Raw genomic sequence first — 26,742 nt, forward strand, 5'->3', positions numbered from 1 at the left:
GAGACTGCTTCAAGGAAGGAGTGACTGCTATGTGTTGAGAAAGTGGGTCGCAAGCCTGCGTCCACTGAGATGCCAAGGTCCACTGAGGAATTCTGAGGTGAAGTCTGGCAAAAGGAGTCATGTGTACTGTGGAGGCCATGTGACCTAGTAGTACCATCATGTGTCTCGCTGAGATTGAAGAGTGGGAAGACACTGTATGACAGAGTTGAAGGAGAGCTTCCATACATTGTTACGGAAGGAATGCTCTGAGTTGGATAGTGTCCAGAACAGCTCCGATGAACTGCAGATTCTGAGAGGGCTGAAATTGAGATTTGGGAAAATTGATTTTGAATCCCAAACTTTGTAGGAACCACGTAGTCCGTTGGGTCGCTACAATAACCCCATGAGATGTGGAATCCTTGAGCCAGTCGTCTAGGTAGGGAAACACCTGAAGATCATGGTTCATTAGAGCTGCTGCTACTACTGCTGCTACTACTACCAGGCACTCTTGACCTAATCTTCACCGGACATGGGGGACCTGCTAAAGAGGTGGTGGTACTAGCCCCACTAGGAAACAGCGATCACAACACGATCCAGTACAGGCTAGAAATTGGATCATCAAAGGTGAAAAGAACTACGACAGCACTGAACTTCAAAAAAGGGAATTATGATGCCATGAGGAAAATGGTGGGTAAGAAACTCAACGACACCGCAAGGAAGATGGAGTCCATAGAAAAAGCCTGGACCTTACTCAAGGGCACGGTGCACGAAGCACAAAACCTGTGCGTCCCCAAGTTCAGGAAAGGGTGCAAAAAGAATAGAACAAAAAACCCAGTGTGGACAACAAATGCAGTGAAAAAGGCAATAAGTGACAAGAAGGCATCATTCAAAAAATGGAAAAAGGACAAATCAGAGGACAACCAAAAGGAGCACAAAAAACACCAAAAGGAGTGTCACCGAGTGGTTAGGAAAGCAAAAAGAGAATATGAAGAGAGACTGGCGAGGGAAGCAACAAACTTCAAATCATTCTTCAGGTACGTCAAGGGGAAGCAACCAGCAAGGGAGGAAGTGGGACCCTTGGATGATGGAGACAGAAAGGGAGTGGTAAAAGAGGAAAAGGAGATAGCTGACAGGCTAAATGAGTTCTTCACTTCGGTCTTCACGAGGGAGGACACAACCAACATTCCAGAACCCGAGGAGATCGTAAAAGGAGATCGGGATGAAAATCTGGTCCATCTAGAGGTTAGCAAAGGGGATGTCCTCAGGCAGATAGACAGGCTAAAGAGCGACAAATCGCCAGGTCCGGACGGCATTCACCCAAGGGTACTCAAGGAACTAAGGAACGAAATAGCTGAGCCACTTAGACAAATATGCAACCTATCCTTAAAAACTGGAGAGATTCCGGAAGGCTGGAAAATAGCAAATGTCATGCCCATCTTCAAGAAAGGCTCAAGGGGAGACCCAGGAAACTACAGGCCGGTGAGCTTGACCTCGGTCCCGGGAAAGATGATGGAAGCGCTGATTAAAGACTGCATCTGGGAACACATTGAAAACACTGGGCAGCTAAAGCCGAGCAGCATGGCTTCTGCAAGGGCAGGTCATGCCTCACTAACTTATTATATTTCTTTGAGGGGGTAAACAGCCAGGTGGATAAAGGGGAATCTATAGACATCATTTACCTTGACTTCCAAAAAGCCTTTGACAAGGTACCACATGAAAGACTGCTAAGGAAGCTATGGAACCATGGGGTGCAAGGGGAGGTCCACCGATGGATCAAAAACTGGCTGGCGGACAGGAAACAGAGGGTTGGAATAAAGGGCCATTACTCAGACTAGCAATGGGTCACGAGCGGAGTTCCGCAGGGGTCGGTGCTGGGACCGCTCCTGTTCAATATATTTATTAACGACCTGGAGGCAGAAACAAAATGTGAGGTTATTAAATTTGCGGATGACACCAAATTATACAGCAGGGTTGAAAGCAAGGAGGACTGCAAAAATCTCCAAAAGGATCTGACAGCGCTGGAAGAGTGGGCCAAAAAGTGGCAAATGAGCTTCAACATAGGGAAATGCAAGGTCATGCATGTAGGGAAAAAGAACCCGATGTTCACTTACAAAATGGGGGGATCACCGCTAGGAGTGAGTAACCTTGAAAGAGACCTGGGAGTGATGGTAGACACATCATTGAAGGCGTCGGCGCAGTGCGCCACAGCCTCAAGGAAGGCAAACAGAATGTTGGGCATCATTAAGAAGGGTATTACGACCAGGACGAAGGAAGTCATCCTGCCACTGTATCGTGCACTGTTGCGCCCGCACCTGGAGTACTGTGTCCAGTTTTGGTCGCCGTACCTCAAGAAGGACATGGCGGTACTTGAGAGAGTCCAGAGAACAGCAACTAAGCTAATAAAGGGTATGGGGGACCTTTCATATACTGACAGACTGAAAAAAATTGGGGCTTTTCTCCCTGGAAAAGCGACGACTCAGGGGAGACATGATAGAAACCTTCAAGATCATGAAGGGCATAGAAAAAGTGGACAGGGACAGAATTTTCAAACTAAGGGGAACCACAAGTACAAGGGGGCACTCAGAGAAATTGAAAGGGGAAAGGTTTAGAACAAACGCCAGGAAGTTCTTTTTCACCCAGAGGGTGGTGGATACATGGAACGCGCTGCTGGAGGATGTGATAGGCAGAAGTATGCTACAGAGCTTCAAAGAAGGACTGGACAGGTACCTAGAGGACAAAGGGATTGAGGGGTACAGACAGGAGTAGAGGTAAGGTTATAGGGACAGGATTAGAGGTAAATTTCAAAATTAGTCAGAGACCACTGTTCAGGCAGTGGACCTGATGGGCCGCCGCAGGAGCGGACCGCTGAGCAGGATGGACCTCTGGTCTGCCCCAGCAGAGGCAACTTCTTATGTTCTTATGTTCTCACTGACTAGGTCTTTTAGGAAAATGTTAACTTTTTTGGTGATTAATCCCCGAGTTATCTAATATATTCTGATTTTTTTATTTCCAATGTTTTCCTGAATGTAATACAAGGTCATACTTCCCTAAGTGGTTTACAGAGGTTTTTAGTAGATTTAATTAGGAACATATTTTTTTTTTTTAAATCAGGGGTTTCTTTCAAATTCCTCAAAGTTTTTTTATGGGCTCTTCATGAGTATGTGTGTTCATTTAATGAAGTGTGTATAACATCTTTGCTACTACCCTTATGAACTTTTGTGATTTTATGATGTTGAGATAAGTAAAAGAAAATATTTTATCAGTAAATATTTATTACCCTGAATCTGAGCCATAATAAATCAGGATTTAAGAACATAAGAACAGCCTTACTAGGTCAGACCAATGGTCCATCAAGCCCAGTAGCCTGTTCTCATGGAGGCCAATCCAGGTCACTAGTACCTGGCCAAAACCCAAGGTGTAGCAATATTCCATGGTACCAATACAGGGCAAGCAGTGGCTTCCCCCTTGTCTTTCTCAATAACAATCTATGGACTTTTCCTCCAGAATCCTGTCCAAACATTTCTTAAAATCAGCTACGCTATCTGCTCTTTCCACATCCTCTGGTAACGTGTTCCAGAGCTTAACTATTCTCTGACTGAAAAAAAATTTCCTCCTATTGGTTTTAAAAGTATTTATGTGTAATTTCATCGAGTGTTCCCTAGTCTCTGTAATTTTTGACAGAGCAAAAAATCGATCCACTTGTACCCGTTTTACTCCACTCAGGATTTTGTAGACTTCAATCATATCTCCCCTCAGCCGTCTCTTTTCCAAGCTGAAGAGCCCTAACCATTTTAGTCTTTCCTCATATGAGAGAAGTTCCATCCCCCTTACCATCTTGGTCGCTCTTTGAATCTTTTCTAGGACTGCTATATCTTTCTTGAGATAAGGAGACTAGAATTGAATGCAATACTCCAAATGAGGTTGCACCATGGAGTGATACAGGGGCATTATGACATTCTTAGTCTTGTTAACCATCCATTTTTTAATAATTCCCAGCATCCTGTTTGCTTTTTTGGCTGCCGCCTCACATTAAGCAAAAGGTTTTATCGTATTGTCTACAACGTTACCAATATCCTTTTCTTGGGCGCTAATCCCCAAGGTGGACCCTAGCATCCGGTAACTGTGATTCAGGTTATTCTTCCCAATGTGCATCACTTTGCATTAGTCCACATTAAATTTCATCTGCCACCTGGACGCCCAGTTTTCCAATTTCCTAAGGTCCACCTGCAATTTTTCACAATCCACATGCGTTTTAACAACTTTGAATAGTTTAGTGTCATCTGCAAATTTAATCACCTCACTCGTTCCAACTTCCAGATCATTTATAAATAAGTTAAATAGTATCGGTCCCAGTACAGACCTCTGCGGCACTACACTGTTTACTCTTCTCCATTGAGAAAAATGACCATTTAACCCTACCTTCTTTTTTCTATCCGATAACCAATTTCTTACCCACAACTGAACTTTGCCACCTATCCCATGACTCTTTAATTTTCTCAGGAGCCTCTCGTGAGGAACTTTATCAAAAGCTTTCTGAAAATCTAGATACACTATATCAACCAGTTCACCTTTATCCACATGTTTATTCACACCTTCAAAGAAGTCAAGCAAATTTGTGAGGCAAGATCTCCCTTGGCTGAACCCATGTTTGTCTACGTGTGCCACAATTTTATTTTTTATAATCATTTCTACCATTTTGCCCAGCACCAAGGTGAGGCTTACCGGTCTGTAATTTCCCAGATCTCCCCTGTAGCCCTTTTTAAAAATTGGTGTAACATTGGCCACCCTCCAATCTTCAGGTACTACAGACGATTTTAGCGACAGGTTACATATCACTAACGGCAGGTCAGCAATTTCATGTTTGAGTTCTTTTAGTAACCTTCCCTTCTAAGCACTGAACTACACCGAGTTGGGTTAGTTCTGCTAATTTGAAAGTCACTGTAAGGAGAGCAGAGGTGTTTTAGTTTTCCAATGGCCACATACATATTCCGGTCTCTGAAAATGTAACTTATCCACCCAGTACATCAATTGTGTAGTGGATTCTATATTCTGGTGCAGTAGTTATGGCAGATTGTGTTTATGAGCAACAATACAAGATAAAGGATTAAGAGAGAAGTTTTATTAGAGGAATGGTCTAATATCTGGCAACTAAAATTCAATGCAAAGAAATGCAGAGTAATGCATTTGGGGATTAATAATCGGAAGGTGAGAGGCTGATATGCACAGATGGGGAGAGGAACCTTAGGGTGATAGTTTCTGAAGATCTAAAGGCAAAAAACCAATGCAACAAGGCGGTAGCTGCTGCCAGAAGGATGCTGGGCTGTATAAAGAGAGGTGTAACCAGTAGAAGAAAGAAGGTGTTGATGCCCCTGTACAGGTCGTTGGTAAGGCCCCACTTAAGAGTATTGTGTTCAGTTTTGGAAACTGTATCTGGCAAAGGACAAAAAAAAGACTTGAAGCAGTCCAGAGGAGGGTGACAAAAATGATAGGAGGTTTGTGCCAAAAGACATGAGAGACTGGAAGCCCTGAATATGTATACCCTAGAGGAAAGGAGGGACAAGGGAGATATGATTCAAACATTCAAATACTCGAAAGGCATTAATGTAGAACAAAATCTTTTCAAGAAAAAGGAAAATGGTAAAACCAGAGGACATAATTTGAGGTTGAGGGATGGTAGACTCAAAAACAATGTAAGGAAGTTCTTCTTTACAGAGAGGGTAGTGGATGCCTGGAATGCGCTTCCAAGAAAGGCTGAACGAATTGCGGCTAAACTCTCTCGAAGAACATAGGGAGAGAGGAGACATGATTGAGATGTTTAAGTATGTCACTGGTCGTACAAGGTAGAAGATGATATTTTCCTTCTTAAAGGACCCTCGGCCACAAGAGGACACCCGCTGAAAATAAAGGGCGGGAAGTTTCATGGCGACACCAGGAAATACTTCTTCACCAAAAGAGCGGTTGACAGCTGGAATAAGCTCCCAGTGCATGTGATCGAGGCCAGATTTTAAGAACAGATGGGATGCTCATGTCGGATCTCTACGAGGGAAAGGTCATCAGAGAGCGATTAAATAGGGGGTGGGTCAATGGTGTGGGCAGACTCGATGGGCCTCGGCCTTTTTCTGCCGTCACTTTCTATGCTTCTAAGAGAGGTAGTGGAGAGAAAAATGATGACAGAGTTAAAAAAAGCATGGGATGAACACAGAGGATCTAGAATCAGAAAATAATAGTAAATAGTGGAGAACTAAGGCCAGTACTGGGCAGACTTGCATAGTCTGTGTCTGTATATGGCCATTTGGTTGAGGATGGGCTGAGGAGGGCGTTAATGGCTGGGATGGTGTAGATGGGCTAGAGTGAGCTTTGACGGAGACTTCAGTAGTTGGAACCTGAGCACATTACCAGGCAGAGCTTTGGATTCTTACCCAGAAATAGCTAAGAAGAAAAATTTTAGATTGAATCAGGTTGGGCAGATTGATGGACCATTCGGGTCTTTATCTGCCATCATCTACTATGTTACTATGTTATCATCTTTGCTTGTAGAGAAACAACTGAGGAATTGTAGGATAGCTCAGAAGGATGGGAGGGGGAGCCAAAGAATGCTAATGAAGCTCTCTACAAGAATTCTCGTGAGAAGGGATTGACTGCCCACAGGTTCAGGAATGGAGTGTCTGTCAGACTAGAATCAGTGGTTTTGAGTTGCCCCAGGATGGTTTTTTTTTTATTTTTTTAATAATTCTTTTCTGATCAAGCACAATTAAATTCATGGGAAAATCTTCGATTTGAACAGTTTTTCCAATTTTAGATTTTTCTGGATCACCCTACCCTTAAGCTCAAGTTACGTTCATAAATGGCAAAAATTGTGTTGTGACACCTTTAGAATAGCTTTATGTTTGTATCATTTTATATGTGACCAATATTGCTGTTTAAATTTTACATTAACCTGGAAATGGGTCAGCTTATGTGTTTCTAGGTTTCGGGATTCTTTAAGAATAAATGTTAGGTAGTAATTCAGGTTGGTTTTGGCTTTTTTTTTTTTTTTAAACTTGCCATCCTGAGATCAAGTGGTGCTAACCTAAGAATAGCTAAGAATAACTTTTTACCTTGTAAAGTGCCAATGTTCTCATAGTGTATGTAGCCAACTCCACTGTGTCCAGAAGGGTCACCTGGATCATTCCGTAAGTCTCAGAGCCACGACATGGCCAATACTGGTCACATTTTACCTTCAAAGTAAAGGAAAAAGAAGCAGCTAATTTTCTGAAAATCTGATTAAATTAAAAAAAATACAGTGGTATCTCAATACTCAACTGCTTTGAAACTCATCAAATTTAGTACGCGTTGCATTCTGACAAGAAAATTGTGTCCCAGTACTCGTTGTTTGTTTGGTATTCAATGTATAATCTAGAACTTGTTGGTGTCGGTTACCTTGTGACTCAGGGTCATGCCTTAGCTCGTGCCCTGTGTCTATCTCCTTGTGGTCTTAGCTTGTGTTCATCTTGTTTATTTTGGTGCCTTTTTTCTAATCATGTTTCCTAAGAAAATGAGCAGTGATAGCTCTGAGCAGAAAAGAAAATTACTTTGCACCACCATTGAGCAAAAAAAAAGAAAAAGAAATAATAGGCAAATATCTAAGTACAGTACTGCATTTATTAATTTTTAGGTTTATTTTTTATGTAAAGTAATAATAATCAATTTATATTCCGCAAGGCTGTAAAATTACAATTAAGAAATGAAATTAGATAACCAAATAATTAGAAATAATACTATAATGAGCTAGATGGTTCATTACAATATCCATGCCAGATAGTTACCTAAATGTTTCAAGAACAAATATGTCTTTAAATGTCTCCTAAATTCTACATAGGAATCAGAAAGTAATGATAAACAACCCTATTTTTTTTACATATTGCCTTTAAAATAAGCATTGTCTTTGGTTTGGGAATGCATTAAATCTATTTATATTAGTCCTTATTGGAAAAATTTGTTTGGTACTTGTCGAATCTCCCGGAACCAATGAATGAGTACCGAGCTACAAGTGTACTTTGAGAAGTGATCTCTCTTTGCCAAAATATACTTACCGGTACCATTGAACAATTCAGGTTTCGTTTTTCTTTCATTTCCTCAGACTCTCCATTACCATGGTCTAGGATTTGCAGTATGGGCTTTTACTTTATTTGATATTAAATTCTAGTTATTACTTGTACCTACTACTGGTCATTCCTTGGTACTGTGTTGTTCTCTACACTGTCTCTCCTTCAGCTCATCTCCCCCTGCATAGCAACATATGAAAAGTCATGCTGAGTCTGGCCAAGTTCCACTCTGTCCATCATCCTGCCACTCACAGTGGCTAGTCTGGGCCACAAATAGTAGGCAGACCCCAAAAGTTAGATCCATTTCTTATAACTCACTCCCAAGGCTGAGCAATGGCTCTCCCAACTGAACCTGACTAATTTTGATGAACTTTTTCTTCAAAATCTGCCCAGTCCTCTTTTGAATTCTGCTATGTTGGTACTTCTGCAGAACATTTTACAGCTTAATTATGTGTTGTATTAAAAAAAAAAAAAAAAAAGCTCATTTTTTTTTTTTCTGGTTTGTTGGTCATTAGTTTCAAGGACAGTCTTTTTATATGTTATGGTGAAAGATTAATCAATCATTACTTAAGTAACAGTTCTGTCCTAAAGAAAGATCAAGTTCTTACCTCGATAATCTTCTTTCTTGTAGATGTGTCTCATGGTTCTGAACTGTAGGGTTATGCATATGAATCCACAAGTTGCTTATAGAATGCTGTCAATCATCTTTGAACTCCACCTCCTTCCCAGGCAGCTACTCCTGCCCCTTCAGTTTATACAAAAGCAATCAAGGAACACTGTAATGACAGACATTTTGGAAAGAAGGAAATGGGGAAAAATCCCCAGCACTACAATTCTGTTCTGCTCTGTAACAAACATATCCATTAACATTAAAACGTTCAAGCAAGTGCAATGCTTTATCCTTTTTCTTACATCCCTTAGGGTGAAAAGTGGGCAGACTTCCTGATTGACATGGAAGGCAGAAACTACTTTCGGTAAGAAGGATGGAACCATGCGTAAGGAAAACTCTGCTTCCGTAAACTTAAGGAATGGCTCTCTACAGGACAGAGCTTATAAATAAGAGACTCATCTTGCTGACGTAATTGCCATCTTGACCGTAAGATCCAGAAGGGAAGTCTCCCATAAGGGCTCATATAGAGCTCTACTGAGATCTTGCAAGATGGTGTTAAGATTCCAGGATGGGAATGGAGGATGCACCGAAGGGTACAACCAATGAGCCCCATTAATAAACTGGGCAACATTTGGATGAGAAGCCAGAGGGCCTCCTTTCCCTCCTGAGCTTGGAAACAGGAAAGGTCTGTTATCTGCACTTTCACCGATATGACCGACAGACCCTTTGTCCCTCTTGCAAAAAGTCCAGTACCACTGAAATAGGAGCTCAAAAGGGCTCAACATCATCCACTGCACACCTCTGATGAAAGTACTTCCAGGCTTCTTAGCTCTAAGCAGAGTGGCGATGATAAACAACCGAGTAACTTTTGCTCGCCAGGGCAACCCGCTCATGAGTCATGTCATAAGCCCAAAGTGTTCCAGATTCTCTATAGGGACTAGTCCCTGAATGAGAAAATCCATTTGGACTGGCAGTCTGAGGTCCTCATCCCTTTGAAGGCAAACTAGGTCTGCATACCATGGTCTGTGGGGCCAATCGGGCGCCACCAGGACTATCAACCCAAGATAACTTGCAATCCTGCAAATGATTTGACCTAACATGGGCCATGGGGGAAACATGCACAAGAGCTCCTTCCAAGCCACAGTTGAATAACACGTCCAACCCCACATTTCTGGGTTCATATCTTCAGCTAGATCAGGGGTAGGCAATTCCGGTCTTCGAGAGCCGTAGCCAGGTCAGGTTTTCAGAATATCCACAATAAATATGCATGAGATAGATTTACATCTCAAGGAGGCAGTGCATGCAAATCCATTTCATACATATTCATTGTGGATATCCTGAAAACCTGACCTGGCTCCGGATCTCGAGGGCCGGAATTGCCTACCCCTGGGCTAGATGCCTTTGTGTTTTTGGCTGAGGTCATGAGATCCATCTGTGGATGCCCCCAATGCCGAACAATGGAATTGTACACCAGGGAGGACAGTGACCATTCCCCCTGAGCCGAAAGAGTGTCGACTGAGAAAGTTGACCTGCGCATTTTCCATTCCTGCTACTTGTGTGTCCAATAGAGCCTATAAATAAGCTTCTGCCCACCAAATGAGAAGGAGTTGAGCTTCTAGGCATAATGGGGCACTTCTGGTGCCTCCTTGCCTATTGACATAAGCCACCACTGTCGCATTGTCTGAGAAATATCTGACTGCCTTGTCTTCCAGAGACTTTTCCAGGGCCTGCAGAGCTAGCCAAATGACTCCGAGTTCAAGACAATTTATAAACCACTTCTGCTGAGCCAGTAATCAATGACCCTGAACTTGATATCTGTTGCAATAACCTCCCCAACCATCGGTTGTTGGTATCTCCCCAAGCGGAAATGCGGAGAGGCCTGCCCCTTGAGAGGGAAGCTGTCTGCAGCCACCACCAAAGGCTGTTCCTCGCTTCCAGTAACCAGTAACGGCTGAAGCAAGTCCGTCTGAGGAGACCAGCAAGTCTTGGAGAGGTCGCATGTATGCTCTCACCCAAGGGACCATCAATATGGCTGCCACCATCAACCCCATGACCTACAGATAATGCCACGCCATGGGAGTTGGAATCTAAAGCACTCTGAAATCTGCTTCTGAAGTTGCAAGGCTCGGGAAGAAAAACCTGGCCCAAGGCCATGTTGAACAAAACTCTCAGTTGACTCTCCAGTTGACTCTTCTAGAAGTTGACTATCCATCCCAGGTCCTGAAGAAGTTGAATCACTCTCGAAAATGTCTATTCTCCTTCCTCCAGGGATAGGGCTCTGATTAGTCAATCATCCAAATATGGTTGCACTTGGATCCCTATCTTGCAGAGGTGAACTGCTAACACCACTGAGATGGACTTTTAACACAGATTAAGATGAAAAGGTCTTTTAAAACAAAGCTGGACATTTACTGCCTTTTTTCAGTGTGAGTCATGGGGTACCAGGACTGTTTTTTTCTGGAATGCTATTTGTGTGTCTTTGTGAGTGCTTAAGTCCCTGCTGTGAAGAATGTTTTACAAGGACATTACACTGGACACTAACAGCGCTGTAAAACCTGCAAGTCAGCAGAGAACACCATCTTTGATAATAGGCACCTATGATTACGGAGGATCTAGGCCTGCTGTCAGGCAGAGTCTTGGGAAGATGATCCACCACACAAAACATAAGATCCCCAGTGATGTAGAATAAGCAGCTCTACTTCACCACCATGACCTTGGTAAAGGTGTGAAGTGCCAATGCTAGGCCAAAAGGGAGTGAAGAGAACTGGAAATGCTGCTCCAGCATATAAAACCACAAGTAATCCCTATGGGCTGGGGAAGTGGGAATATGGAGATAGGATTTCAGCAGATCGAGACGAGAGGGGCAAAAAAATTCCTCCAGCGTCACTGATGCTATGACCGACCACATGGTCTCCATGCAGAAGTGCAGCACTTCAGTACAGCACTGACCAACTTGCGGTCTAGAATTTACCTGAAGTATAGGAGTATCTGCCCGAGAATGATTCTTTGTCCAAGACTGGCTCTATAGCACGAATATCCAGCAGCCTTTAAACCATTGTCTGGACTCTGAGGACTCTCTCCGGCTGGCTGACCGGAGAATCTACAAAAAATTGTATACTTGTATTAAATTAATAACAAGAACAGAAAGTCATAAGAGCGATATTGGGCTAACTCGAGCTGGTTGGGAAATAACTAGTGAAACCGGTCTAATTTGAAAAAGATCTTTCTTAGCCATATTGTAAAATTCTCAATCTTTCTAGTTATTTGGAACTGAATTAGCTTTGGAAATATGGCTAATAAAAAAACTAGACCTGATCTCAAAATGTTTGCTTACCGCCCAGAAGACTTAGCGGAAACATCAATTCCAAAACAAAATCCAACACAGGAAGAAGCTGAGCCAAATATACTTGGAAAAAAAACATTAGAGACATTAGAATCCCCTCCAGTTGACTCAGTACTAGCCAGCAAAGGGGATTTACAACAATGGATGGCTGATATTAAACTCTCACTAGCAGTTTTCACTTCAGATATTAAAGTAAATATTTATAGTTTACATAAAAAAATGGATGATGTGAGTCAAAATCTCCAGTAATTTGAAGAACGAGTTATTCTACATTAACAGGAGATATCTGAAATCCAAAAACATTGTAAACAAATAGATTTATCAATAGAAGAATTACTTCTCAAAGTTGAAGATGGAGAAAAGAGGGCAAGGCAAAATAACTTGAGATTTCATGGAATCCCTGAATCAGAAGATCTTAAAGACCTGACCGCCTTTATACAGTCTCTATGCCATAAGTTTTTGCAAACAGAAAATCCAGAAGCAGTACTGCCAACTATAGAATTTGAACGGATACATCGAACTCTGGGGCCATGTAAACCAGAGAGACCAAGGGATATAATAGTGTTTTTTAAGACACCCACAGAAAGAGAGAGTGCTACCAGCAGCACGAAAAATTGTCACCTGATGTGGAATAATGTAAAAGTGGTACTGTTTGCAGATATTTCTTCAGCGACCCTGAAACGTCGACGAGATTGCCGTGAAGTAACTAGATGTTTGCAACAAAATAACATTCGTTATAAATGTCATTATCCATTTGGGATCTCTTTTACACTGGAAAGCAAGCAACATAAAGTAACATCAGCACTAGAGGCCCAACAGTTACTTAAACAGGCTAAACTCTGGACCAATGAGGGAGAAAAAAGCAAATGGAACCATCACAACTTCCATCTACAGGATCGTCAAGTCAGAGATGGCCTAGAGTGGTCAAAAAAGAATTGATAAAATAAAAAAATTTACTTGATACCTGTTGGATATAATAAGAGAAATTGAAATGGGGTAGATAATAGATAAAGATGTAGAGAAACCAGGTTAGGGTTAACTCTCTTTGACCCTGATGTCTGGAAATGGATCTGGCTCCTGGTCCTATTGACTGGCAACTGGATCCAGAGACGGGGGACGAGGGAGGTTTGGATGGGTCGGGAAGAGAGATAGATGGGTGGGGGGTAAATTGGTTTTTTTATGGAGATTGGATGGGTTTGGGGGAAGGGATGGGTTGGGGAGATAAGGAGACCTGGGGAAAAAACTGCAAGATCTGTAAAGATAGGAAAGTCAAAGAGAATAAACTGAAAAGGTTATAGAAAGAATGAATGGAAGTCTAAATGTAAATGGACTTAATATACCTCGAAAATGTAAGTTGTTTTTAAAGGAGATGAAAAGGTTGAATTATATTGTTTGTTATGTACAAGAAACGCATTTACAAAAAATAGGAGACAAAATGATTCATTTTAAAGATTACCCAATGCGAGTTTGGGCTTCTAATAAGAAGGAGAAAATGAAAGCAGGGGTGGGGAAATTATTTGATAAAAAATTGAAAGTTCTCACACAGGCTGAATAGAAGGATGATGAAGGGAGATGGATTATATGAGTGGGGTAATTGAATGGGGAAAAGGTGACTTTGGTGAACCTCTATGCTCCTAACACTAACCAAGGGAAATTTTTTGAAGAACTCTTGGGTATAATTTTGAAAAATCAAGGAATACCAGTGGTGGAAGGGGATTTTAACTTGGTTTTGGATCCTCGTTAGGATTCTACCATTAATAAAGGTGATAGAACTAAAAAAAGATAGTAAACAACTAAACAAATTTCTGGAACTATTAAATTTATTAGATGGATGGCGGAATTTATATAAATTAGGAAGAGATTATACTTATTACTCTTCCCCACAAAAAGTCTATTCCTGCATTGATATGATTTGGCTGGATAAAACTTTGGGAGGTAAATTAATGGATGCAAAAATAGAGGAAACTAATTGGGCAGATCATGCCCCAATATGGGTGGACTTAACATGGGGATATTCTAAGACAGAGATATTGGAAATTAAATGATACTCTATTAAAAGACCCTAAGGCAGTTCAGAAGACAGAACAGACAATCAGAAACTTTTTGGATAATAATAGTATTGATCATTATTCACTCATTACAATTTGGGAATCCTTAAAAACTGTTCTAAGGGGAGAGTTGATTTCTATAGCCTCTTATAAGAAAAAGATCTGGGAAAGAGAGGAAAAAAACCTGATGGGATTAGTAATACAACATAAAAAGGGACTGGATGGGGAGTAGATTAGGACTCAAATAAAAGAGATTTGTATGGTCCTGGGAAAATGGAAGATGAAACCATTCAATTTAATTTAAACCGCCTTAGACTTAAACATTATGAATCTGGGAATCGAGCAGGGAAATTATTAGCACATCGTATTAAGGTACAACAATCGCAATGTAACATTATGAGTATATGATCTGAACATGGAGATCTCCTGAGAAAAGAGAAGGATATTTATGATAGGTTTGTGGAATTTTATAAGAAATTATATACAGTACATCAGAATATCAGGGAACGGAGGCTTCTCTGTTACAATACTTATCTCAATTAGAATTAAATAAGCTTCAAGAATTGGAGACCCAAGGATTGAAGATATAACAGAAGATGAGATACAAGGAGTAATACACCGTATTAAGTTAGGTAAATCTCCAGGTATGGATGGATTTACGGGGCTATTTTATAAAAAGTTTATATCCTTTGTAACCCCTCTTTTGGCAAGACTATTTAACAATTTAAAAGATAGAGAACTGCCGCCATACTTTATGAGATTAGCGGGAATTACAATTTTACCCAAATCAGGAAAAGATAATACATATTGTGCTAATTATAGACCTATTTCCTTATTGGAAATAGATACAAAAATCATGGCCAGAGTCCTTGCTGACAGACTGTCACCACACATGCCAACACTTATTCACCCAGATCAAGTGGGTTTTATCAGTGGGAGGCAGGCGGTAGAGAATGACACGGGGAAAAAATCTGTCCCCGTCACCGCCCCGTCACCGGCCCACCATCCTCTGCACCGCCCTGTCACCGCCGATCCCTTCACCGCCCCGTCACCGTCACCGCCATCCCTTTCACCGCCCCGTCACCGCCACTGCCATCCCATTCACCGCCCCGTCACCGTCCCCGCTGCATCCATATAAGCCTTTTTCCTTTCACTCCCTCCTTCCAATTTGAGCCGGGAACACTAGCGATCGCACGGTCCCCGCGGCCACTACCTGCCTGCCCGGTCGATCCTGGTGTTTGGCCGGCTCTCTCCCTTCTCCTCACCTTGGTTTGTGGGTTTTCTTTTTCGGCAACCTGCGCGCTTTCCCAGGGAGCCGCACACGCGCGGCTGCTCAGTGTTCGATCTTCTGCTCTGCTGCAACTTCCTGTTTCCGGTTGCGTCAGAGCAGAAGATCGAGGCTGAGCAGCGGCGGGTGTGCGCGGCTCTCTGGTAGCGTGCGGGTCGCCGAGGAGGAGGATCTGCGGACTGGGGTGAGGAGAGGGGAGAGAGCTGGCTGGACACTGGAATCGATTGGGCGGGCGGGTGTGAGCTGCGGGGACCGCGCGATCCTTCATGCCTCACTGCGGGGGACAAGACCATTCACCGCCCCGCGGGCGGTGAAAGGCCTTGTCCCCGTCGCCGCAGCGACTGCTAGTTTTCTTCCCCGTTTTCGGCGGGTGACCCGCGGCTAAAATGCGGTGGCCGCGGGTAAACCGCCACCGTGTCATTCTCTAGCAGGCAGCTGATGGGATTAGGAAGGTGTTAGATTTGGTATGGAGGGCTAAAAGGGAAGGAAAAGAATGGGTGGCAGTCTCGGTCGATGCTGAAAAAGCATTCAATCGAATTGAATGGAGATTTATGGATGCAGTGTTGGGATGTATGGATTTTGGGAAAAGGTTTAGGGACTGGATATTTACATTATACAATAGCCCATTAGCATGTGTTAAAATAAATGGACTTAACTCCTCTACATTTGAACTTCAGAGAGGGACAAGGCAGGGATGCCCATTGTCCCCCTTTATTTCTGCATTATTGAACCCCTAGCTCAGAAAATTAGACAATCCCAACAGAAAAAAGGCTTGAGGGTGGTGGGCGAAAAACAAAAGCTGTCCCTGTTTGCTGATGATATATTGGCTATTGTTGAGGCATCTGCATCGACATTAACTGCCCTTAAGGACATCTTGGGTGAATATGGCCAATTGTCAGGATTTAAAGCTAATCTATCTAAGGCGGAAGTGATGAATATATCAGCATCTATGGAGAGGATTAAGGAGCTACAGAGATGGGTGCCTCTGAGATGGGTAAAGGGACCTATTCGCTATTTAGGAATAATTCTGGGAGCAGATTGAACACTTTTGTTCCAGCAAAATTATATACCATTAGTAGCAGATATCCAGAAATATTTAGAAAGGTGGAATAAGATGTTCATTTCATGGTTAGGATGTATGGAGGTGGTAAAGATGATGATTCTTCCTAGGTTTCTTTATCTATTTCAAGTACTACCGATAGAAATTCCAAAAGTGTATTTTCAAAAATGGAATAGTATGATACTGAGATTTATATGGGGAGGAAAATGTCCAAGGGTCGGAAGATACGCAATGTTTAAGTCTAGGGCAGAAGGAGGACTAGGTTTAACTTCTCTGGAGAATTATTATAAAGCTACACAGGAGAGCAATAGTTGAATGGCACTCATATTCACCGAAATTATGGGTAAGAATAGAACAAGAAATGTTAGAAGGGATAGAGGGTATTAGGGATTTGAAATATCTATCATGGGTGGGAGAAAAAGAACTAACAAATATAAGTAACCCTTTTATTAGATGTTCAATGGGAATATGGAAAAGTGTTGGAAAAAAACTTTTAGGAAGAGAAAAAGGTATCTCTTTTTCTCCTATGTTATATGCGTGAGATTTTATACCAGATAGGGAGGGGGAAATTTTTAAGAAGTGGGAGGCAAAAGGTTTAAGGTGTTTTGGCCAATTTATTGACGAAGGGGAGGTTAAAGCCTTTGCAGACCTCCAGGATCAATATCAATTGGAAACGAGAGATCTTTTTCCTTATCTACAGGTAAAAAATTATACTTTGATAGGCAAGGGGATGGATAAAGAAGTCTTAAAGAAATCTGAATTTGAAAAGGGGTTAGGGAACCCAGTTGTAAAAGGGTGTATTTCTTGGTTATGTGTAAATCTATTTTATTAGAGAATAGATACCAACAATACAAAAGCTAAGTCATAAGTCAAATTGGGTTTTTAACAACAATGGCAACCTACCATGGAGGACTGTACTCTTATATCCTCCACAGGGACACCCAGACACAAATACCCCACCCCAGAACTCCACCCTAACCCCCCCCCCAGTCCCCTCCCCACTCAGTAATGTGAGCAATGATTTCCTGGGGTCAGTCAAAAACACTAAAAGGTCATCAGCAAATGCTGCGAGTTTGAAATGAGTAGCCCCAAGAGACAACCCACAGATATCAGGATTCAATTGGATTTCGCAAATCAAAGGGTCCAGAGAGAGGACAAACAGGAGCGGCAACAAGGGGCACCCCTGCTGCGTACCACAGCAGATCCGAAAGGAACTCGACAGCTCCCCATTCATCTGAATCTGCACCACATTACCACTATATAAAGCTCAAATGGCATTAAAAAAGAAAGGGCTAACCCCATAAGAGCGAAGCACTGCAAAGAGATATCCCCACCATACGCGGTCAAACGCCTTTTCTGTGTCAAAGCTAATAAGCAAGGAGGGACTATGCTCTGCATGCACCCGCTCCAGTGCCAACAAGATTCTCCTGACCGGATGATCCCACACAAAGCCTACCTGTTGGTCTGAGACCACTGAGGGCAACACGCGCGCCAAACGATTAGCAATAATTTTAGCCATAAGTTTGGCCTCATAATTCAACAGGGAGATAAGTCAATATGACTCAGGTAAGAAAGGGTCCTTGCCAGGCTTCAAAAGAATAATAATTTGTGCTAAATTCAAATATCGGGAGAGGAAGCCCTTAGTTACACTAAGATTGTACACTTCTGCTAACACTGGCATGATAGCCGTCCGGTCCCGGCACTTTGCCCAAAGATTAGCCCAAATCGCCTACTCCACCTCATCAGCTGTAATGGGAGTTTCCAGGGCCTCAGAGTCCCTAGGAGACAAGCTAGGTAGATTCATACTGTTACCAAGCTTGGTGTGTCCTCAAACCAGAGGACCTTTCTCTTCATTCGATTCCTCGGGTCCTGGAGTTTCTACAGGATGGCCTGAAGAAAGGTCTTGCTGTGGCTTCGCTCCGGGTTCAGCTTGCTGGTCTTTCGTGTATGGTCCCTCCTACACTGAGGAGGCTCCTTGATTGTACCGCTGGATGTGGTCCGGTCTCTACGGGACGAGTTACGACTACGGCCTCTTTTGCGCCTTTCTTGTCCGACATGGAATCTAAATCTGGTTCTGTGCTCTCTGGCTTGTCTGCCTTATGAGCCTTTAGAGTAGGCATCTTTTATGGATCTCATGGTCCATATGGTCTTCCTTGTGGCTATCGCTTTAGCCCGGAGAGTTTTGGAGCTTCAGGCTCTTTCCTGCAGTGATCCCTTCATGCGTATTATGAATTCCACAGTGATGCTGCGTACTGTTTCTTCCTTTCTTCTGAAGGTGGTTTCCACCTTCCATGTAAATCAGGAAGTCTAGCTTTCTGCATTTGCTTCATCTGGTTCGAAGGACCAGGACTGGGTGCTGCTGTCCCTAGATGTGCACAGGCTTTTGTTGTGGTATTTGGAAGTTACCAATGAGTTTCATCTCTCTGACCACCTGTTTGTTCTGGCGGGCCCTGCCTATAAAAGTAGGCCAGCCTCTAAAGCTACCATTGCCAGGTAGATTTGCGTGGTCATTTCAGCAGCTTACATGGCAGCTGGGAAGAAGCCCCCCCCCCCTAGGAGTGCGTGCTCATTCAACCAGAAGAGTGTCCTTCTCTTAGGCAGAGTCGTCTGCTGTGTCTCTGGATGAGATTTGTAGGGCTGCTACATGGTCCTCTTTACACACCTTCATCAAGTTTTACAGGATCGATGTGGCAGGCAAGCAGGATGCCTCTTTTGGTTTCTTTGTGTTAGCAGCAGTATCATCAGTTCCATCCTCATTTTTATGGACTGCTCTGTTACATCCCACTGGTCCCGGAATAAAGTGGGATTGTACAAGAATGAAAGATTAGGTTCTTACCTTTGCTAATCTTCTTTCTTGTAAATCCTCACTTTATTCCGGGAACTCACCCTGTGTCTTCTGCTTGGCTGATTGTCTGCCTTGCAGGTACTGATAAACTGAATTTCTATTTCTGACCTGCCTTTATAAGAGTGCCATCTGACTTGGTTTAGCACTTAAATTGGGGGTGGGGGGGTCCCTAGTTCAGGCACTCCTTTCTGACAGTGCAGGCTGTGTCTCCTCTTAGCACTGTTTTGTTGTTCAGGTTTACAATGTTTCATAACCTGTTTTTTCATTTTGCATTGTTGTTACATTTGTTTATATGAGCAAAATTAATTTGATGGTCGAGGAGTTCCCCGTTTCTTTCTCTCTCTTGTTTGTTATCCTCTACAGATGTTCCTGGTTGCTTAAATACTGACTGGAGTCCAGAAGAGCATGCCTGGAGCAGGTGCATGCAGAGCATAGTCCCTCCTTGCTTATTAGCTTTGACGCAGAAAAGGCGTTTGACCGCGTATGGTGGGGATATCTCTTTGCAGTGCTTCGCTCTTATGGGGTTAGCCCTTTCTTTTTTAATGCCAAGGCAAGAGGGATCAAACCAAGGCCCAGGGGACAAGAACATGGGAGGGGGCTGGCAGGGCAGGAAATTTCCGAGGAAAAGCGGGGAAGGAGGGTGGAGGGGACACGAGGAGGCAGAAATTTGCGAGGGTAAAGGATGAGGGTAAAGCAGAGGCACAGTTAACGGGTGAACAGCCCGAAACTCAAGGGAAGGAGGTCCAGGTAAAAGCAGAGGTGGGGGGACAAACGCCGGGACCTACAGTGCTTATATATGAATGCAAGAAGCCTCAGGGCCAAGATGGGTGAACTGGAAGTCATGGCCAAAGGGGAGGACCTGGATGTAATTGGAATTACGGAAACTTGGTGGACAGAGGACAATCAATGGGACGTGGCGCTGCCAGGGTACAAGCTCTACAGGAGGGACAGGACCCACAAGAAGGGGGGAGGCATAGCACTATACATAAAGGACTCTATCTACTCGGTCAGGATGGATACGGCGACAAAGGCAGAGGGGCTGGAATCACTATGGGTCTAACTGCCAGGAACCAAAGGTGCAGACATAAAACTGGGGCTGTATTATCGTCCACCTGGTACGCCGGATGCAGTTGGACATGACTTGGAAGCGGAACTGAAGCAGGAATGCAGTACTGGAAATGTAACAGTGATGGGGGACTTCAACTACCCGGGGATAGACTGGAGTACGGGTCACTCCAACTGCACCAGGGAAACGGAATTCGTAGAAGCTGTGAAGGACTGCTTCATGGAACAACTAGTCAAGGAACCGACGCGAGGGGGAACTACTCTTGACCTCATCCTGAACGGATTAGGGGGGCTTGCAAGAGGTGTAGAAGTGGGAGGACCACTAGGCAACAGTGATCACAACGCAATCAGATTCACATTAGAAAGAGGGACACCCATAGTGAGGAGGACCGCATCAACTGCGCTCAACTTCAGGAAAGGGAACTATGTTGCCATGAGGGAAATGGTGGGGAGGAAGCTCAAGAACAGCTTTAGGATGGAGACTGTAGGAAGCACCTGGACCCTATTCAGGGACACCCTGCAGGAAGCACAAAACCTGTACATCCCCAGTTTCAGGAAAGGCTGTAAGAACAAGCGGTCAAAAAGCCCGGTTTGGATGACAACTGAAGTAAAGAGGGCAATAAGTGACAAGAAAGTGTCCTTCCGGAGATGGAAAAAGGACCCAACGGAGGAAAATCACCAGAAGCACAGGAATTGCCAAAAGGAATGTCACCGAGAGGTTAGAAAAGCAAAAAGGGAATACGAGGAGGGGCTGGCCAGGGAAGCGAAAAACTTCAAGTCATTCTTCAGTTACGTAAAGGGGAAGCAACCAGCGAGAGAGGAGGTGGGGCCGTTGGATGATGGGGATAGGAAAGGAGTGATTAAGGAGGACAAAGAGGTAGCTGAGAGGTTGAACACGTTCTTCTCGTCGGTCTTCATGTGCGAAGACACATCCAATATACCGGACTCAAAGGAGCTCATGAGGGGGGAACAGGCCGAAAAATTGGAGCATATAGAGGTAAGTCAGGAGGATGTCCTCAAACAGATAGACAGGCTAAAAAGCGGCAAATCACTGGGATCGGACGGGATCCACCCAAGGGTTCTAAAGGAACTAAGACAGGAAATAGCGGGCACAATCCAGCATGTTTGCAACCTATCCCTGAGAACAGGAGAGGTGCCAGAGGACTGGAAACTGGTGAATGTCACACCTATCTTTAAGAAGGGATCGAGGGGTGACCCCGGGAACTACAGGCCGGTGAGCCTGTCTTCAGTTATAGGGAAGATGGTGGAAGCGATTATCAAGGACAACATTTGCGAACACATCGAGAAAAATGACTTACTGCGAACAAGCCAGCACGGATTCTGTAAGGGAAGGTCATGCCTTACGAACCTACTGTACTTCTTTGAGGGAATAAGCAGTCAGGTAGACAAAGGCTTTTGATAAGGTGCCACATGAAAGGCTGCTTAAGAAGCTGTGAAACCACGGGGTGGGCGGGGATGTACACAGATGGATCAAGCACTGGCTGTCAGGTAGACTGCAGAGGGTCGGAGTGAAGGGCCAATATTCAGACTGGCGGGGAGTCAGGAGCGGTGTGCCGCAGGGATCGGTGCTAGGGCCGCTACTCTTCAACATATTTATCAATGACCTGGAAACGGAGGCAAAATGCGAGGTTATAAAATTTGCAGACGATACCAAACTCTGCGGAAGAGTTAGGACCAGGGAGGAGTGTGAGGACCTGCAAAGGGACCTGGACAAGCTGGAAGACTGGGCAAACAAATGGCAAATGCGCTTTAACGTTGAGAAATGCAAGGTCATGCATATAGGAAATAAGAACCCGTTGTTCAACTACAAAATGGGGGGGGGGCACTGCTGGGAGACAGCGGACTTGAGAGAGACTTGGGTGTGCTAGTGGATGCATCAATGAAGCCATCCGCACAGTGTGCAGCAGCGGCGAAAAAAGCCAACAGGATGCTGGGCATCATAAAGAAGGGTATCACAACCAGGACGCGGGAAGTCATCATGCCACTATATCGGGCGATGGTGCGCCCGCATCTGGAATACTGCGTTCAGTATTGGTCGCCGCACCTCAAGAAGGACATGGCGGTACTTGAGAGAGTCCAAAGAAGAGCAACGAAGCTGGTAAGAGGGCTGGAAAACTGCCCATACGCTGAGAGGCTGGATAAGCTGGGTCTCTTCTCTCTGGAAAAGAGGAGGCTCAGGGGAGATATGATAGAGACCTTCAAAATCCTGAGAGGCATAGAGAGGGTGGATAGGGACAGGTTCTTCAGACTGAGAGGGACAACGGGTACGAGGGGGCACTCGGAGAAACTGAAGGGGGATAGGTTCAAGACAAATGCAAGGAAGTTTTTCTTCACCCAAAGGGTCGTGGACACATGGAATGCACTCCCGGAGGAAGTGATCAGGCAGAATACAGTACAGGGATTCAAACAGGGATTGGACAGATTCCTGAGGGACAAAGGGATCGTAGGGTACTGAAAGGGGTGCGGGGACAAAGGGTCAAGAATTTGATGGGAAGATAGGACTTCGATGAGAAACCAAGGGGTGATTCAGACAGGTCATGACCTGTTGGGCCGCCGCGGGAGCGGATTGCTGGGCGTGATGGACCTGTGGTCTGACCCAGCAGAGGCACTACTTATGTTCTTATGTTCATCCAGATATGGGTGAACCAGAACACCCAAGGTGTGGAGATGGGCTGCTACCACTAACACCACTTTGGTGAAGGTCTGGGGTGCTATCACCAATCCAAAGGGCAGTGCCGTAAACTGGAAATGTCGCCCCAGAACATGGAACCGCAGATACTTCCGATGGTCTGGGAAAATGGGAATGTGAAGATATGCTTCCGTCAAATCCAGGGAGGCTAGAAACTCTCCCAGCGCCACCGATGTGATCACTGAGCAGAAAAGAGGGACTTTCAGGGATGTATTGACTGCCTTGAGGTCCAGAATTGGTCTCCAATTCTCGGATCCTTTCTTTGGAATGATGAAGTATATCGAAAATCTCCCAGAGCCCGAGTCTCACTCCGGCATAGGTTCGATTACTGCAATATCTAAAAGTCTGCGGAATGTGGCCTGCACCTAAACCACCTTCTCAGGGCGGCCCACAGGGGAATCCAGAAAATACTCTGTCAGAGGACAGAGAAACTCCAATTTGTAGGCATTTCTGAGCAGGGCTGTGGAGTCGGTAGATAAATCCTTCGACTCCGACTCAGTTTCTGGTACCCATGACTCCGATTCCAGGTACCCAAAATTGTCTCTGACTCCACAGCCCTGTCTCTGAGAACCTCCAGAACCTAGTGGTCGGAGGTGATGGCCTTCCATTCCACCAGAAAGGGCAACAACCACACACCCCGGATGCACAGAGGAGGAGACAGTGGCCTGGTGTCAGAACTGTTTCTTGTTGGAAGCCGCCAGCTGACTTGCTGCCAACTGCTGCCAGTGAGACCCATCAAAGCGCGGTCTAGCAGACCAATAGGACTGCTGTCCCATGGAAAGACCCGAGTACAGACGAGAATGCCGGAAGGGACGAAAATTAGACTGCCCAGAATTCCTAGAAAGGCCGGACCTGCTCTCAGGCAACATCTTGGGTTTACAATATTGCACACTGGCCATAAGATCATCCAGACCCTGGGCCAAACAGGAGCTGACCCTTGAAGGGCAATCAGCTCAATGTAGATTTAGAAGATGAATCACCAGACTACTGCTGGATCCAGAGCACTCTGCGAGCTGACACATTATGGAAATTGCGAACAATTAGATCTTATTTTGAATTTACTACTTTTAGATTACTGGTTCAATCGTTACTACTGAGTCTTCTTGATTATTGTAATATTATCCGACAGTCACCAAGAAAGAATTAGCAAGACTTACAATAATACAGAATACAGCGGTCAGAATGATTTATGGCCTGAAGAAATTTGATCATGTTACACCCTTTTATCGCAAATTGCATTGGCTTCCAATGGAGGCCTGGGTATTGTTTAAACTAGGCTGTTTATGGTACAGCTCCTTCTTACTTAGTCAATAGATTTTCTTTAGCATCATACAGACATAGTAGAAGAACTCATCCTTTGTTTAATTTTTTCTTCTGTCCAGGGTTGCAGGAATAAGAAATTTCTGAATCATACTTTGGCATCGCAGGCAGCTCTTCATTACAACGAATTCCGAATATTGTTGCTTACTACCCATTCCTATGGCCATTTTAGAAAACAATTGAAGACCTATCTTTTTTCTAAATATTTGACTGTTTAACGAATCATCTTATTTCATGTAACATGTTTACTTTTATAACTTTTTGTAAACCGTGTTTAACTTCTGGTTACACGGTCAATAAGCACAATGTTATGTTATGAATGTTATGTAGGCACCAAGCTTGGCCAAAACTTTCAAGATGTCAAACAAGACAGCAGCCATGTAATTCACTCTAGAGATGAGAAAATCTAAATCACAAAGCACCAATGTCAGGATCATGGCGCAGCTTTGAATGGCACACCTGAGCCATGAAAGAGGAGGCCGACGCTGCTTTAACACCATACGCAGCCGAAACAGAAGCTTAAGGATGAAATGCATGCATTGGTCCAGGACATCTTCAAGACCACCACCCCCCATCAAAAGGAAGAGATGTGCGCTTGGTGACCTGCGCCACCGAAGAATCTAAAAAACAATGTGGAGAAATAATGTTCCTGATAGACTTTATTAATATTAAAATAATATTAAAACTTGGCAAAGCAAATAAAAACCTCTTGGACACAGTCTGCTGAAAAACTTTGGACCCAGGATCCAACACGGTCTGTGTTTCGACAGAATGTCTTCTTCAGGGGTCCCTATGAAGTCCTATGGTAAAGATACGTGGATAAAAATGCCGACCTTTTTTTGCCCATGTCCTGCACACAGCTTTTATGGATCAGTTTAATTCTGACTGGCATTTTTATCTTTACCATAGGACTTCATAGGGACCCCCGAAGAAGACATTCTGTTGATGAAACACGGACCGTGTTGGATCCAGGGTCTAAAGCTTTTCAGCGGACTACGTCCTAGAGGTTTTTATGTGGTTTGCCAAGTTTTGATATTATTTTAATATTAATAAAGTCTATTTCAGGAACATAATTTCTCCACATTGGTTTTTGTTTCTTCTTGGATTTGTCTGTGAATATCATTGGGTCAAATCTCTTGTTTTCCGCCGAAGAATCCACCTTCAGGGAAATAAAGCGCTTGTTAAAGCTATCCGCCATGGGATAAAATTGTGCCATGGCTTGAGCACATTTCGAAGGATCCTCCAGAGTCTCCCAAATATCTGTAAAAATCTGAACAAGGTCAGGATGATCAGGAAAAGAGGCAGATTGTGGCCTCTGGTCACTCATGAGAGAAAATTCAGCAGTGACTGGCAGTTCAGTCTGCAACTTCAATTCCTGCAGAGATTCAGAGATTAAATCCACAAGGTGTGCAGTACAGTGGGGTCTTCCCCCAAATCATGGGCTCCTCACAGGTCTGGATCCTGGAGATCCACCAGATTTGCCACCTCCATGGCCACCGCAGAGGACTGAAAAGTTTGTCTGGTGCAACTGCAGACACAGCCGACTTACTCCCCAGTACCCCTGCAGGAAAGCAAGAAGAAAGACCCTGGTCCCTCTAAGCATGGGTCCCTGAGATCAGCACAGCAGCTGGGGGAGGAAAACAGGCAGAGACTTTTTAACTAAGTATGCCTGATAAAGCATATTCACAAATTCCGGGGGAAAACCATCCTCCGCAGCGGGAAGCCGACCTCTGCACCTCAGATTTGGAATGCTTGGAAGATTTTGAGGTTTATTGCAGGAGCCACACGTGCGTTTCACTGAAACATCGCCAGTGCACTCCCCAAGGACCCCTGACGCCCTTTTCGCGAGTGTCAGGGCAGAAGGCGCTTGAAGATCCTCCCTGAATGTCGAAGGCACAGCACCTGGGCAAACCTCACACCCCTCGCAGGCCACAGTACACGTGGAACACGGCTGCGCATCTGACAGCCATTCACCACAAATGGGGCATAAATCCATCCCATCCTGCCCTGGGGAAGCCAGGAAATCAATTAAAACCTATCTCTTTGATAAATTTCTCTGACTCCCTCCCTGCCCTGTATCCCTGCCTTGTATCTCTGATATGCCTCTGGATATACCTGACTAATCCCGACTTGCTAAGCTAATCTGAATGTCTTGTATGTAACATCGCTGTCTGTGTACAGTCTCTTCCTCTGTAAACCGCTCTGAACTCTTGTGGTACTGCGGTATACAAAAATTAAGTTATTATTATTATTGTCTGTGAAATTTTCTTGCAAAAGTGAAGCTGGGAGGTATGAAAAATAACTTTAAATTCAAATCTGAAAAAATCCAAGATGGCTACTGCAGGTGTTGATTTTGATCAAAAATTGCCAGGGAAAAATCATAGGAATCC

General features: G+C 44.0%; 1 protein-coding gene across 1 annotated transcript in view; it reads right to left on the minus strand.

Moving 5' to 3' along the window:
• Nucleotides 1-26,742, minus strand: part of PTPRF (protein tyrosine phosphatase receptor type F) — a 953,410-nt gene that overhangs the window by 116,217 nt on the left and 810,451 nt on the right. The window contains exon 25 of the mRNA XM_033915537.1: nt 7,077-7,196. Within this exon, the coding sequence (XP_033771428.1) occupies nt 7,077-7,196 (120 nt within the window). The remainder of the gene's footprint in view (nt 1-7,076; nt 7,197-26,742) is intronic.

This window comes from Geotrypetes seraphini, chromosome 12 (genome assembly GCF_902459505.1).
Source record: "Geotrypetes seraphini chromosome 12, aGeoSer1.1, whole genome shotgun sequence".
NCBI lineage: Eukaryota > Metazoa > Chordata > Amphibia > Gymnophiona > Dermophiidae > Geotrypetes > Geotrypetes seraphini.